Source organism: Microcebus murinus, chromosome 12 (genome assembly GCF_040939455.1).
Source record: "Microcebus murinus isolate Inina chromosome 12, M.murinus_Inina_mat1.0, whole genome shotgun sequence".
NCBI classification, from domain to species: Eukaryota; Metazoa; Chordata; class Mammalia; order Primates; family Cheirogaleidae; genus Microcebus; species Microcebus murinus.
Window position 1 is genome coordinate 29,293,500 of NC_134115.1, and position 16,379 is coordinate 29,309,878.

At 39.8% G+C, this 16,379-nt stretch overlaps 2 protein-coding genes across 5 annotated transcripts in view; both read right to left on the reverse strand.

Moving 5' to 3' along the window:
- Positions 1-16,379, reverse strand: part of PIP5K1B (phosphatidylinositol-4-phosphate 5-kinase type 1 beta) — a 282,554-nt gene that overhangs the window by 204,671 nt on the left and 61,504 nt on the right. The window lies entirely within an intron of this gene.
- Positions 1,970-4,647, reverse strand: PABIR1 (PP2A Aalpha (PPP2R1A) and B55A (PPP2R2A) interacting phosphatase regulator 1). Its single transcript, XM_012736987.3, has one exon. The coding sequence runs from the start codon at positions 4,603-4,605 to the stop codon at positions 3,622-3,624; it is 984 nt and encodes a 327-aa protein (XP_012592441.1). The 5' UTR covers positions 4,606-4,647; the 3' UTR covers positions 1,970-3,621.

The window sequence follows — 16,379 nt, forward strand, 5'->3', positions numbered from 1 at the left end:
TGTAACCAGCTGAACTAATAAATGTGAATCACTGGAAGACAGCCCGATACAGGTTATTCTTGATTACAATCAACCTTTTTAAGTTTAAAGGTTCTGCCATCAGCAGCCGTGGACTTAGTGACTATTAATTATTTCTTCCATTTACACTGTGTTTTTAACAAACATAATAAAGGAAAGTACACCACAGAGGTTTATTATATATGACAAACTGTACTTTAAATAAATGTGGGTATTTGCTTTAGGACTTTTTGCACAGTTTATAGATTAGCAATACTAATATCTTATAAACGTTTTTTGAAGGATAATTCTTACATGAGCTAAGCCTTTACAATCTAGAGTAATGATTGAAGTTATGACCTATACTATGATAATGTAAATTGTCCACATAAACTCTTAAAGCCCTATCTGATTTAAAACTTATCATTTATACAGAAGAATAAGCTTACAGAAATAAAGGTTTCCATACCTTCAGGGAAAAAAGATCTGGTAAAAGGACCTTACAAAGGAGAACATGATATATTTAGGTAGAAGGAAGCAAGCCAGTGAGGGTGAAGCACAGAAAACAAGAGAAGAGGCAAGGAAGGGCCAGATCCCTGAGCCTCCTAGGCCAGAACTGATACATTTCAGTATACTCATTAGACTAGAAAGCAAATGAAAAGCTTTAAGCTGGGAGATGGAAGGATCAGAACTACAGTTTTAAAAGGATGACTCTAGTTGCTGTATGGAGAATGAATGGGTAAATCACACCAGAATGGGTGTGAAAGGGCATGAGTGGGAGTTAAGAGGCTGCTTCAGAAGCCTAAGAGGGAAATGGTAGCCTAGATGAAGGTGGCAGTAGAGGTGGAAATAAGGAGAAAAATTCTAAAAGATTAAATCAGTAAGACTTGATGAATAATCAGCTGTGGGGGGAAGGAACCAAAGAGAGGTATCGATGACATGTTGGTTTCCTGCATTTATATACATATATACATGGAAATGTGGAGTAACACATCTTGTACAATATATACCAAATGTTAACAGAAGTTACCCATGGTAAGGAAAGATGAATTTTACAAAGAGGCAGACTTTCATTTTTTTTTTTTACTATATAAACATCTAGATTGTTTAAATACTTTATAATCAGCAGGTATACATTGCTTTCATAGTTAAATTCACACACAATAAAAAGGAAAAAGCATTTGCCTGGCTGAAAAGGATAGAATGGCATTTTAGGGAGAAAGAACAACCTATCCAAAAGCATGGGCATGTGAAAGCATATGGCATATTTAAAGAGTATCAAGCGGTCTAGTGCTTGCTGAGTAAGAAGGAAGGATGTGCATGGGAGGGAGATGAGGAAAGATTGAAGCTATTTTAGAATATGGCCAGATCATGAAGGACCTTCTATATCAGCTAAGGAAATCATTCCCTGAACAGGAGGAAATAGGTGCATAAAGTTTTCAAGTAGGAGAGTGAAAAAAATCAAGTTCATATTTTAGAAAGATCACTCTAGAGAGAGTGTGAAGACTGGGCCAGAAGGGCAGTAAAAAGATTAGGAGACCACTTTAGCAAGAACTTAAGCTAAACCAGGGGCAACAGAGATAGAGAAGGGGAGAGAGATTTGAGATTCACTTCAGAAGTAAAGTTGACAGGGCTTGGTGATTAAGTGGGATGTGACAGATAAGAAGAAGGAAAGTCAAAGATGCTTCCATTGTTTCTAGTTTAGGAGATTAGATAGTGATGACATTAATGTAGTTAATGCAACAACAGGTTAAGTGAGAAGATAATACAGTTTGTTTTAAAGATGCTGAAGTTAAAGTACCTTTGGAAGCAGGTCAAAGTACCCAACAGGAAGATGGATATACAAGTATAAATTTGAGGAACTGGGTTAGAACTGGAGCACAATAACACTATTACCCAGAATATAGAATTTCAAACCTGTGGATACATTCTTACCCTTGATATAATTTCACTGAATCTTGAGGCAACTGTCAAGAGTTGACCAGTTCCATTTATTCTCATAGTTGTAAAAAGTTCACATAATTGTTAAAAGTCTCTATAGACAGTAAATTTAAAAAGTAAGTCAGGGCTTTTGTCTTGGTCTCACTTTGAGTCTTTTATTTTCTTTCCCCTTCCCTTTTTGTCGGTCTACGTAACTATCTACGTATCTATCTATTTATCCAACTATCTAGTTAAGGAAGATATATGAGGTATAAGGAAGTATAATATCAAAAACATTTGCTATTCTTATTATTTTGTCTTAATTGTAAAAGGCAAAGAAAAGAACATTCCACAATTCTACCTTTAACAAAATCTAAGTTAAATAATGATTTACCTATGTGACTCTTCATTGATTTTTCTCTTGCAAATCATCGACCCTTCATTAACTGACATCACCAAGGTAGTCAACTCAAGCTGTAGCTTTAACCACAGAAGTTAAACAATTCACAGTCCTGTTGTTGCTCACTGTTAAAAATCCGAGTCACACTGTACTTTTGTCTAATAGATGGTGCACTAGTTTGGTAGTAGATGACGAGGAAGGACCTGTTGGCAAGGAAACAGCTGCTTCCTTCCTGAGCAAGGGGAAACCAGGAAGGTGACAGATGGGCAGAGCAGAAAAGCAGCCAAAAATTGCTCTGGCTCCTGGTTGGCAACAATTTTCAGAACTGAGGCACGACTGAATATTTTAAAGTATATCAATGATTGAGAATATTGTCTGCCTGGGTGCTCTGCTGAAATTCAACAGGCTTCCCACACATTTTCTACATTTGAAAAACTTTTAAGTTTACAATGGTACAAAGGGCCTAGCCTGAGCCTATGTACAGTGGGCTAAGACTGCAAGGCACTGTCCCATTTCACTTTAGGATTATACCCAAGAGAATGCACTTTCTGGTTACACAAAAGAAAAAAAGAAAAATTTCATTTCCTGTATAGGTTATATTTGTATGATTTACTAGAATTACTATTAAAATTTCATTTAAAAATGTTTTTCTTAAATACGTTTACTTTTATATACTTAAAAGATTTGTTCCAAACTTTTATAATTTGTTCTTTTATCATTCCCCCTCCATACACTTCAGTATCCAGAAAATTAAATATTCAAGAATTCTTGGGTAAAATAGACAACCACTGGATTGATATGTTATAACTAACATATTTTCTTAGAAAGCTGTAATTAGGTAAGTTATTGTTCTTCATCAAATGGAAATTAGCAATCATTGGAAAATAACATTAAAAATTAGTGTGGGCATGAAGTATGGAATTTTAAAACATCAGTTTACTATGCTGATTAACTCAACATTTATATTTTCATCAGAACTTAATAATCCCATAAATAAATAGAGCTCTCAATTATTTAAAAAAATCAAGGGATAACATATGTATTTAGACATATTAGCAGCGTAAAGATGTATGCTTCAACACACTTATTGGGAAAACGTCTGAAAATATTACTACACTGAATTCAAGGGTATCCGCAGGAACCTGACATATAAGTTCTCTAGAATAATAACATATCAGGAAATTCCAAAAAAGAAAAAGGGTCAAATAGGAAATAGCCTCAAATTAATCGACAAAGTTCAGTGCTTGCTCCAACTTGATTATTCTCTCTCTCCATTGCAAAAAATCAGTCTCAGGATTGGTGAATCACTTAGATGAAAGTTCATCTAGTGGAATAAATGGAGAGGCCACTTGGGCGGGTGACACAGGAGAGTCGGTGGTAGTGCTGACTTTCGCTGGTGAGTTACAAGAAGATCCGGCACTGCTGCTGTTTCCATCAAGGGTATCCGAAGATACACACACACCGGGATCTGACAGCTGTGCAACGTCAGAAGAAAGCATGTTGGTGATGCCCTGGAAAAATCTCTTTGGCTGGTAATCAGTTTCCATTTCACATTTTCTTTTTAATGGTCCAAGAACACTTGGTCTAATGCAATTGATGGGACTCTGGCTTCTCCGGGTAGTAAATCGGGTCGTTGGGCTGGGAATAGGGCTTGGAGGCAATCCATTGCTACTCACAAAACTTTGCAAGGATGGTGAAAAACACTGCTTCCCAATTCCCCGAGTGGGTGACGGTGCTGGTGACACAGGAATGAAATCGATGCGCTTCGGGGAGGCCGATTTCTCCACATCGTTGTCACTCAGGCTGAAACTTTCCTCCCAGGAGTGGCTTATCTGCATTGCGGTCTGCACCTCCCGCTCGTGGACCGTCTCTCTGTTGATCAAGTCCATGCCCTCCTCCTGCTTGATCTGGTGCAAGCGGCTGCTGTGCATGCGGACAGGGGAGGCCGGTAGCAGCAGGCCGTGGCGGCTCGGGAACGTTGTGCTGTTCCGCCTGGTGCTCGGCGCCTCGGCCTGGAACACCGGCGAAGTGTCACTGAGGCCGTGAATCAGGGGGGCGCTGTTAGACCTCCTGAGGCCCCCGCCGCCGCTAGTGCCGCCGCCCTCCGCCGAGCTCCCGCCCGTACCCGGAGGCAGCTCCAGGTCCAGCTCCATCTTCTCCTGAGCCATGTCGGAGACAGGGAGGCGGGGGCGGTGCTCAGTCAGGGCCCTAGGACTCCCATTCCCCGCAGTCCAGGGCCGCCGCCGCCGCCACCGAGAATCTGTCAGCGAGCTCACCTCTCTGCGCATGCGTGCCCCTTCGCGCAGGCGCCTGCGAGGTCTGTGCGCGCGGCGCCTACTTAATGCGTAATAGCTGCGCCGAAGCCGTAGTGGGAGGGGCGAGGAGTGGTTGGGCCCGCTAGTCAATACATTCCTTCCGCAAATAGCTTTTCAGCCCAAATTCGCATCGACGCAGTTAAATAAGATTATCATATGGGGGAATATGTAATTACAAAACAAATACAAGCCCTAAAAGAGAGGCCCTTGGTGATGTGGGCTGTATGACTGGCAGTGAGGTTTGGCCTAATCAGGGAGGGCTTCCCCGAGGAAGAGGCACTCTGAAATCCGAGGAGGTAGGGGAAGGGGTGCGGTGTAGAACCTCGCAGGAAGCGGGAAGCTAGGGCTACCCAGCGAGATGTCAGGCGGGAACCAGGAGGGAAGGAGGAAGTGTGGCCTGCAGTGGAGAGTGAGGGCTGGGGTGACATGACGTGGTGGACCAGAGAAGATTCTGGTCTTTACCATGAGAACAGTGAAAACTACAGAGGTTTTCAAGCATAGGTATATTAGCACCTGAAAAGCTCACTGGCCCGCAGTCCGGAGAAGAGAGCATTGGGAGATTAAAAGCTACAGGAAAAAGGCCAGAGAGGATGGTAATTTGCACTAAAGTGGTAGTGTGGAAGAGGAGACGGAGAGAAGAGTAAATTTGAGAACTATTTAGAAGATCAGGGAAAAAAAAAACAAAACCTGGAATTGTATTACTATTATTTTATTCATAATCATATTTCCAGCACAAGCATGTGTGAGGTGTGAGGGATTAAAGGAAAACCAGTAAAGTCCTCACATTTTAAAAATAAAACCCCATTCTTGGCTTATGTAATTAATATAAAACTGATAGCTCATTAAAAGTGATTTATATTTATTCAGTCAGTCAAGTTTTTTTTTTTCCTGCATACCTACTGTGTGTCAGACACTGTGGTAGGAAATGGACCCTACATGAGGGTGTTTAATTTTTACTGGGGGAAAAGAAATAAATAAATAGGCTATTTTCAGATAGTGGTAAGCCTTAGAAAAAATAAAATACACTGGTGTAATGGAGCACTACTGATAGAAGGCAGGAGGCCATTAGAGCTGAGATCTCAGTGACAAGAAGAAGCAAGTCATGTGGACATCTGGGGAATGAGTATCCCAAGCAGAGAGAACAGCACCGTGCTAAGGCCCAAGGTAGCTATGAGTTTGATGAGTTAGCAGGAAAGGAAAAAAAGGCAGTGCAGCTGAATTATAAAAGGAGGAGAGTATTCTGAGAGGGTAAAAATGTTTGGATCTCATTCTGAGTATGATGAAAAGCCACTAGGGGGTTTTAAGCAAGCGACTGAAATTATCCGGTTTATATTTTAAATGCCAGTTTGGCTCTGTGGAAAATAGGCAGAAAGAGGACAAGAGTGGAGGCAGAAGGATGGATTAGGAACCTGTGGCAACAGTACAGACAAGAGACTCTTGGGCTAGGGTTGTAGCAGTGGCAATGGGGAGAAGTCGATGGATTCAGGATATGTTTTAGAAGTGGAACCAATAGGATTTCCAGATAGATTAAATTTAGATGATGGGAGAAATAGATTATTCAAAGAGGACTCAGATTTTTTATTAAAACTGGGTGGATGGAAGTGAGATAGGGAAGGAGCACATTTAGAGGTATGGAAATGAAGAGTGCCTGAAGCAGAATAATAGCAAGTAGAAAGAACCAACATTTTCTAAGTGCCAACTTGTTGCCAGGCACTTTAAACACTCCATAGTCCCACATAATCCTCATTGGAATCTTATAAATTAGATATTGTTATGGCTAATTTTATAGTGAGACAATTGAGGTTCAAAAATTGCAAAAGGCCCTACAGCCAGCACACAGAAGAACAAAGATCTGAACCAATCATAATTAAGGTCTCACTTCAAAAGCCTATATTCTATTTGCTGAATTTCACATGGATTAGAGAAGGAGAATTTGATGGCTACCTGTGAGATGAAAAGAGGGTACAAAACAGAAGTTGGGAATGGCAGAAGTAGGAGATGAATTTGAGAGACAGCAAGGCAACAACAGAACCTGACTGCTTAGATGTGCACAGCACAAAGAGGAGTCACATATGACTAATGTTCAAGTGTGAGTGGCTGAAAGAATGGTACAGATTACTAAATAAAAACAGGGGAAAGAAGAGGAAGAATGTCCAGAAAAAATTAATATTAGGTAAATAGAAAGAGTATTAAATAAAGAACTTATTTTATAACATCCATAGCATATTATTCATTTGCATATTGCTAAATTATTAATAATGTGGCTCAAATCTGCCAGACAATGTTCATCCACATCTGAATAAACACAATTATTACTCTTACTAATAAAGCACAGTGATGGTGATAAGTCCACAAAATGAAATGTCTATGCTATTTGGTTCTTGCCTGAACACACCTATTAGAGATCTTGGCTGGTTTCCTTGTTTCTACCCTTGTCCATGCAAGTAAATTATCTAACCAATATTTAAGATAATCCATAAAAACACATTTGAATCACTTCTTCTCTGTTCAAAATCCTTTAGTATATTCCCACTCAGAGAAAAAGTCCAGGTCATTACAATGGCCTACAGAGCCCTATCTCATCTGAGACCCTACCATCCCTCTGACTTAACCTCTAGCTATTCTTCCACTAATTACCTCTCCTCCAACTGCAGAGGCCTCCTTACTTCCCTTCAGCCCACCAGGCATGCACCTCCCTCCACACAGGATTGCTCTTTTTCCAGTGGATAGCCACACTACTCAGTCCCTTCAGGTCCCTGCACAAATGTTACTGACAGAGAGGCTTTCCCTAACCTTCCCTTACAAAAAGCAATAGTAGTTCCCAACACCAATCCTACATTCCCTGGCCCCTTGCTCTGTTTTTATTTTCCTCCAGAGTACCACATGACATATGTATATATTTTCTTGCCTATTTCCTTCCTGAGAAGATAAGCTCCATGAGAATAAGCCCATTACTTCTTTCCCTGCTGTATGCTTAGTTATCTAGAACAGGGCCTGGCATATGGTACTCAATAAGTATTTGTTGAATTATTGTGCAAATGAATGATAAAGAATGAATCGATTAATGTAGCTTTGTCCAAAAGAGAAGAGAACTCTATTATTTGAAAATCCAGCCTAACAGGCTTATCTAGACTGATTCTAAGAGATCCATACTTTGACAGTTCTTTTTCTTATATCAGGAATATTATTATTATTAATACTTATACTGCCCTCCAGCCCATGCATAAGTTACTTTAACTAACCATATGTGAACTAAGAAACTGAAGCTCTAAGTTTTCATTCTTTTTTGACCATATGCTGATCAACACTTGATACAATTAAAATGCTCAGTTCTAAGGATTCTAAGCAGTGTTTAATATTTAATATATTGATTTACTACTTCCTTTCAAAGGAATCAAGGAGGAATAAGAGAAAATAGCAACCATAAAATGCAATTCAGCCTGTTGCAAATGAATGATGCCAGAGGCAGGATCCCAGGGCCCTTCCCTGAGTCAATTTCCCCTTCTGGTTTTACTCTATGAATTAAATACCATACTTAGTTGAGATTCATGCTCATTCCTAAGCCATAAAACCAGATATCTATCTATTCAATAGTTTAGCTTTACTGTGCTTAATATTATATTTTTGAAAACTAGCAGTTTCTTTTTAATTCCTAAGGGCAATTTTTTAGTATTAAACCTCCAAGCATATGACAAGGCAAATTTCCACCTCTGAATCCATGAATGTAAAATATGAATGTGTATAGGTATAATCTGAGATGGGCTGGCAGATATCTCAACATTTCATATTATCTAGCATCACCAACCTAGAATAAAAACATTACAGAGGAAAATTGTACTCTTGAAAGCGTTGGAACTTAGGAGTGTTAACTGGTACAACCATTTAGGAAAGATGTTTGGCAGTACCTATTAAAAGAAAATATATGAATAGCCTATGACTAAGCAATCCCATGCCTGAGTACATACACAAGAGAAATGAGGACTTATGTCTACTAAAAGACATGCACAAGACTGTTCCTTGCATTATTATTTATAACGGCCCCCAAGGGGAAACAACCCAAATGTCCGTAAACAGTTGAATGGGTGAAATTCTTTACTCAACGGCATGTATATGTTACAGTATGATGTTGAATGAAAGAAATCAAACACAAAAGAATACATATACTATGACTTCATTTTTCTGAAGTTTGAGACCATCCAAAATCAATTTATGGAGGTAGAAATCAAAATACAGTTACCCACCATTTCACTTTCCTAGGTTTCACTTGCCCATGATCAATCTCAGTCTGAAAACATTAGAAGTTAAATTCCAGAAAAAAAACAATTCATAAGTTTTAAATTGCACTCCATTCTGAGTAGCATATTGAAATCTCAGGCTGTCTGGCTCTGTCCCACCCAGGACGTGGATCACCACTTTGTCCAGTGTACCCACACTGCAGATGCTTCCTGCCTATTAGTCACCTAGTACCCATCTTGGTTATCCATCTTACTGTCATGGTATCTGCAACACTTGTGTTTGTTATTTTTTTTTTTTCTTTTAAAACTACTTCTTAGAACTTAAACACTTGTGTTTGAATAACCCTTATTTTACTTAATAATAACCCCAAAGTGCAAAAGTAGTACTTCTGGCAATTTGGATATGCCAAAGAGAAACCATAAAGTGATTCCTTTAAATGAAAAGGTGAAAAAAAATCATATGCCCAGGTTGCTTAAATCTACAGTAAGAACAAATCTACCAATGAAATGATGAAGAAGGAAAAACAAATGTGCTAGATATGCTGTCCCATCTCCAACTGCAAAGGTTATGGCCACAGTGTGTGATAAGTGCTTAGTTAAGATGGAAGAAACATTGGGTGGAAGACATGAACAGAAAATGTGTTCTTATTGACAGCAACGTGTTGCATCCGAAAACATTGAGCATACACGAAGACTTCAGCAAGGGATTCCCTGAAATGAGTGACACTAAGCCATTTGCTGCCAGTGAAAGATGGTTACACAGATTCAGAAATAGGTTTAGACTGACAAATATAGAAATTACTGGAGGGGTTGCATGTGTCGATGAAGAAGCTACTACCACATTTCCAACAGAGTTTAAGAAGTTGATTAAGGAGAAAGGATACCACCCAAAGTAAGTCTTCAAGTGCAATGAAACCAGGCTCTTCTGGAAGAAGATGTCCAATAGAACGTGCATTCAAAAAAGTGCTAAGGAGACACCAGGGCAATTAACATGGAAGGACAGACAGATCAACCCTGGTAGTTTGTGACAATGTATATATAGAGTTTGGTTTCTGTGGTTTCAGATATCCACTGGGTGTCTTAGAACAGATCCCCATCAGAGAAAGGGGAGCTACTATAGTGGTTATTCTTAGGACTGACTGGGAGGGGGCACAAAAAAATGTTCTATATCCTGATCTGTGTGCTGGTTTACATGGGTGTATGCATATGTGAAAATTATCGAACTAAATATTTGAAATGTATACACTTTGTGGTATATAAGGTTAGACCTCAAAATGTTATTGATATGGAGAAAAACAGCATGGGCACTTGCAATACAAATGGGGAAAGACAGCATAGAATAAGAATGCACTTCAATTGGAAGGAAGATATTTGTTTAAATACTACCCATGAGTCTAACTCTAAACTGGAATGCTGTGCTTCCAAATCTCTGACACACAGCAGTATCAGTGGAAGAGCAGCTAGCTGGCCTTGACAGTGAAGAGAAAGGAGATGGAAACACACACATCCCTCAAGTTACATTTCATTGTAGCCCTAAATACCAAAAGACTCCAGTGACCTAAACCACAAAGACTTGTCTGAGGCCAGTTACAATCACCAAGAAAACCATTAGCTTTTCTTGGCCTTGTTCCCATAGTGCCCTCAAAATTAGCTACTTCTAAGAAGGCATGAAGGAGAACATGAAGTCCATTTTATTGTCTTTTATTTTCTCAACTGCAATCTTTGTGTATTCTGCCCAAGCAATGTTGGCTCTGTTGTCTTCTCAGTGGTATCCTCCTAGCATAACTCATGAAGTGGAACAGAATTGCATCATAGGAAATCAGCAGGGGCTGTTAGAACACACATGAAGAATGAGAATTGTGTTTAAAAGCACAGTTTTGGCCACTGGGAACTTATTCTGTTATCCTGATGAAAGTAAAATAATAGATGATCTCAGAAACTCATCAACCACTCTACAAATAATTATTGAGGGCCCATGAAATATACACATTCTCCATGGTATTTACCTTCAAGTTGCTTAAGCTAATTATTAAAACTTTAGAGCCACATCAAGGATTAGAAAATCAAGACAGAACTTTACAAAGGAGCTACCGACCCCTCTCAACTTTTATTTTTGATAACAGTGAAAAGCCATACACACATCCTTCATGGGGAGGAAGTGAAAGGGCAGAAAGGCGCCTCAAAGACTCGAGGAAAGAAGTTTACAGCTTAGGCCCTCAGCAAAATTCAATGAAACAAGTAAATGTGAATTATAGTTACTTTGTTCAATTGTTTTCAAGGGGGAATATCAAGGAAGATACTTAATTAAAATATCAAAATAGCCATCCAGCCCCTAGTCTCTACTCCCTTAAGTCTTTTTTAATAGAATAGAAAACAGGGTTGATATCTCTTCTTCCTCACCAATTTCAAACATTTTTGGGAGTGTCTATCTTTTGGTGCCTTCTCTTTGACACTGAAATCCTCCTAGGTCATAATCTAGGATTACAATCAATATCCCTTTCTATAGCTAAATGCTTTTCTCTGCCTGTCTGCTATCTTTCCCTTGAAGGATTAATCCATTTGCCAAGTAGGAAAATAAAAGAACTGACAGCTGGATGGATAATGAATAAAGTTAACTTTAAAACATGCAAAGGCTGCAAATCTAGTTGGATTTACATATGCAAGCTGGATGGGTGTTTGGGAAACCTGTATAAGAGCTTAGTGCACAGCAGGACTGTAGCAAAGAAAGTACCAAAGCTGGACTCAGACTATCCTACTTCTAGCCTTGTGACTTGGGCCAGTCTGTCAACCTCTCTGGGCTTCACTTTTCTCACTTATGAAGTGGAGACATAACCTCTTCGTTGTAAAGATCAGATAATATGATGTCCCTGATCACAGGACTTGCAAACAGCAAAGGCCCTATACAAACAGGTTTCTACATTCACATACTCAGTGCCACCATCACAAAACGATCCAGCCCACTTTCCCACTACCCTCCCCAGAGGGCTTCCTCTGTTTTCTTATCTTCAGTTTGATCCTGTGGAAGGAAATTCTTCATCCCTTTCCCTAAGACTATACTAATTTTAGAGCCACCCATTTTCTGTGGTCTAAGAGGTAAGAACTGAAAAGTTCATATGCAATCGGGGAGAGAGTTTCTTCTGAGACTAATAAATGGGGAAAACCACATTTCTAAGATCTTTACCATATGAGTGTGTGTGTGAGAAGAGGCGGACGCCACTGGGCCCAGAGGCCACCAATATCCGGCTGGGTCAGTGAATGCCATTCCCTGCAGCAAGCCATTTGCTAATCCCCAACAGCAGCAGCCCCCCTCCCTGGTGGCGCTGAACTTTTCAATTGGGACTAATCCCAGAGGCTTATTCTTATTTATTCATTTAAAACCCCGTTTTGAATTCCTGCTGTCATGTCACTGTCCTTCTTGGCATACAGTCAAGTGCACAGGGACACATATTTGGCTGTGTCTGAAAAACAGGTTGAACCCAACCTCTCTCAGACGAAATAAGAGGAGTACAGGGGAAGAAACTGGAAAAAGATTCGAGAAGTCTCAACAGTTGCTTACGGTGTGTCCTTCCCTCCACGTAGCTGACACCTGGAGGCATGTTTTGAGGAGCAGGGCAGATGTTCCAAAGAAGTTTGAAGCTGCTGCCTCAAACCTAAAGATTCATATGTAGCATGCCTTAGGAAAATTTTTTGGCTTTAGAGAGTAACAACTGTACAACCTAACCTCTATGATCATTTAAGATAGCAAGGCTTATTACTGAGAAAGAGGGCAGTTCACAATTTCTTCTTTACTTTGAGCTAAATATGATGAATAAATGCAACAAAAAAGGAAAAATATTAAGGGCAGAGACATTCTGATTCCTCCTCTCTCATACTAACTTATAAACAGAATACAACTATATTTCAGTATCCACGTGACTTTTTTTTTCTTTACCTACAGCTCAATTTGTTAGTAGGAAATGAATTTTTATTACCCATGGAGTTCAGCCATCTGAAAGTTCCCACTTATTAGAAAAATGTGGTACACATTTTTCTTCTTTATTCCCCCTTTTGAAAACCAGAAGTCTAAGATGGTATTTTTCTCCAGCTTACAATTGAGACATTTTTCACCAGAATACTGTCTTATTATCATTATGATACAATGTTCACAGCTAGTAAAGGAGTATGTGCCAACTACCCTTCTAAGTATTTTGTACTAACTCACTTAATCCCTACTCCATCCCTAGGATTACTGTCTTCATTTTATAGATGAGGGAAATGAGGTACAGAGAGGTTAACTAAGTTGCCTGGGGTGACATAACAAGTTAGCAGTAGAGGAATTTGAGTCCAGGGCTCTGGCTTCAGAGGCTGAGCTCTTAATCCCCACGCACTATTGCATCACATGAGATACACTCATATTCCTCAAACCTGCCATTTTCACGGTGTTCCAGGTTTTCTTCAAAGAATGTTCATGGAGTTGATTGCACAGGATCATCATTCTGCTTGTCAGAAAGACAGATGAGGGGTCCGGGTAATCGCATGGGCTTACAGATACTATCGAGGTTACAAAATTAATAAATCCCCTATTTGTCCCAAAGCAGTTGTGAAAGCTAATGCAAAGGAATAAATAGTACTACAGGATGTCGTGTTTGAACAGGACTTTAGAAATCCCCTGCACTAACCTTTATCAGCAGGTAAACTGAAGTTCTGAGAGAGCCAATAATTGCTTCGAGGTCAAAAGGGCATCCAGGACAGAGCTAGGATGCTCAGTGAAGGCCGTCAGGATTGCATCCCAATGTTTCGTCCCAGAGCCCTCTTCACTTTAAACTCTTTCTTCATGCAACAGTGACCACTCCCATGGTTTTAACTATGATCAGTATGCTGATATCACTCAAATGCTTTTCTCCAGACAGGGCTGACTTACGTCTACACTGTCACATGCGTTTCCACTATATGTTTCATACATTCTCCAAACTCATCTACGAATGATCTCCATTCTCCCTACCCCAAACCTACTCAAGTGCTTCTTGAGGACAAAACGCACAACAGTCTCTCCAGACAACCAAGTCAGTCTCAAATCAGTCTAGATCCTTTCTCTCCTTCATCCTTATCTTGACCCTGAGAGGTCAGACCTCAGCCAGCTCAGGAGGACTGCTGGCAAAGGCAGGAACAGATAGGAGGAGACCCACGCCTTTTCTTGGGGACCCAGACTTTCTGCCTGTAGAGGGGCCTTCCCCCGGGAGAAGAGCAGCTGTAACGAAGGTGGAGATTTTGCCAACTGCATGGCACTGGACACTAGAGGTACCAGCTTAAATCCGTGATTTGACGTGATAGGACATTTTATTGCCTAAGAGTGAGCAGAATGAAAGCTTCCTGAGTTTTCATTCAGAAGCAGAAGACCTTTCCTCCCTGAATAAATTTACCAGGAGAGGAAAAAATAAAGAGCATTTCTGATTGCATACCATGAGTGCTGCCTGCTAATTATAGGACAAAGGTCACTTGTCACATGTGGCAGGAATGCTGAAGAAATAAGAATTGTGATTTTGGGGGACAGGGGCAGGAACTGGTGATCTTGAGAGAGAACTCTAATAGAGGAAGAGGAAGAGGGAGAGGAGGAAAAACCAGATGGGAGGAGCTACACCATAAGTAGTAGATGGTAGGAAACCAGATGCAGTAAGATAGGCTATGCTTTCAAAAATTTGGCTAATTCAAATTGAGAAAAATTTTTTCGAGTTCCAGCTGGGTGCCAGGGACTCTGCTAGGCATTTCTGAGAAGAAAAGCAAAGGAGGCAATGTCACCATGATAGGTCTTGGAAAGGTTCTTATGTATAGGATTCTCTTAAACTTGTTTTCTTTCCTGAGAAGTAACTAATGGTGAGAGAAATATTGGTGATACAAAAGAAAAGACAGTTGGGATGAAAGGCCCTAGAGTGGATTGAGGAGAAGGAATTGAAGGCACAAGGGATAGGTTTTATGTATTTATTTAAAGTCTATAAAATAAACCTTAGCTTTAGATTAGCCAAATCTGAGGAAATTACATTGTTCTTTTCTTCATAAATAACAGTTACACTTTCAGAGTACTGCTTATATTTAATCTGCTCTATCACTGACAACATAACTTCCATCTTTCTTCAATAAAAATGAAGGGAAAATGTGATTATAATGCTATCGCTTCCAAAATACCTAGCAGATCTGACTGTGAGAGATAAAATATAAGCTAGAAAAAAGCACGACAGTGAAAAACTGCCCTATTTTTCCTACTTAATTTGCTCTTGGAAAAATGTAAAATCTACAGGCTCAATTAGTCTTAATGATGTGTCAAAAAACAAAACAAAACAAAACAAATTTCCCTGGGCTAAAAAGCATTCTGCACATGCTGCAGAATTCAGAATGAAGAATGCATTCAGGAAGATGTAAACAATGCCTACTTCTGGGAAAAGATGGCCCCTCACTTTTCTCTTTTCATTTTTAAAATAATTTTTCAATTTAAAAAATAACATGTGGGATGTATTATTAGGCATGAACAAGCGGTACATTTAGTAAAGCAAATGTTTCCTAATTTGTTCAAATGCTCCCATGACTTTTCCCAACAGGGTGACTAACCAATTCCTAAAGGCAAGGCTTTACAACTAAGAGCCCAGCAGGTTTTCACAGTATCTCTACTTTGTTATCAACACCAGGGGTCCCCACTGAAATGCCTCCAAGGGCTGACTGACAGATAAGGGGCCACAGTGCTGAGAGCAACAGCATTTGCACTTTGCAGACCGGAGAGGCCTGGGGCACCTAACGGTACTGACAACCACTGTCTAATTCCAGCCAACTGTTGCCCTGGCAGAAAAGGGTGTCATATGTCGTTCAAGCTTCTAATTTTTCAATAGAGGTTAATGATCCAGATTTTTTAAAATGTGGACTCTCACAATTTGTAGATGTTAAACTAAAACATAAATTCAACAGCTAACATGATTAAAACCTAATCAAAACAACTTGTGAACTCCAAAAACCCATTCTTTTTCTTTTTCTTTTTCTTTTCTTTTTTTTAAAGACAGGGTCTCACTTTGTTGCCCAGGCTGCAGTGCAGTAGTGTGATCATAGCTCACTGCAGCCTCAAACTCCTGGGCTCAAGTGATCCTCCCATCTCAGCCTACCAAAGTGCTGGGATAACAGATGTGAGCCACTGTATCTGGCATGTCATTTTTATTGATACCCAACACCCATCTTTGCCCATGTGCTCTCTAAGAGAGGGCAGTAGCCCTAACAGCAGTGCCTTATATAGGGCCTGGGGTATGTCACATGCTACTGGGTGATACCTTTGAAACTTCCAATGGATCAAGTATGCATCTATTTTTTCCTTTTCTTCCCACCTCTATCCCCATAAGCACTAGTTATAACTACCCACCCATCTTACTGACTTCTCTTTTTATTCTGAATAATTTTTCAGTTGATTCTCTACTTTCTAGATATGCAATTGAAATATCTGCGAATAATGATATGTTTGCAACTTCCTCTCCAATATTTCTATTATTTCTTCTTCTTCTT

Excerpts from the sequence above, each read along its gene's own strand:
- PABIR1 (XM_012736987.3), bottom strand. The coding sequence starts at position 4,605 with ATGCGCAGAGAGGTGAGCTCGCTGACAGATTCTCGGTGGCGGCGGCGG.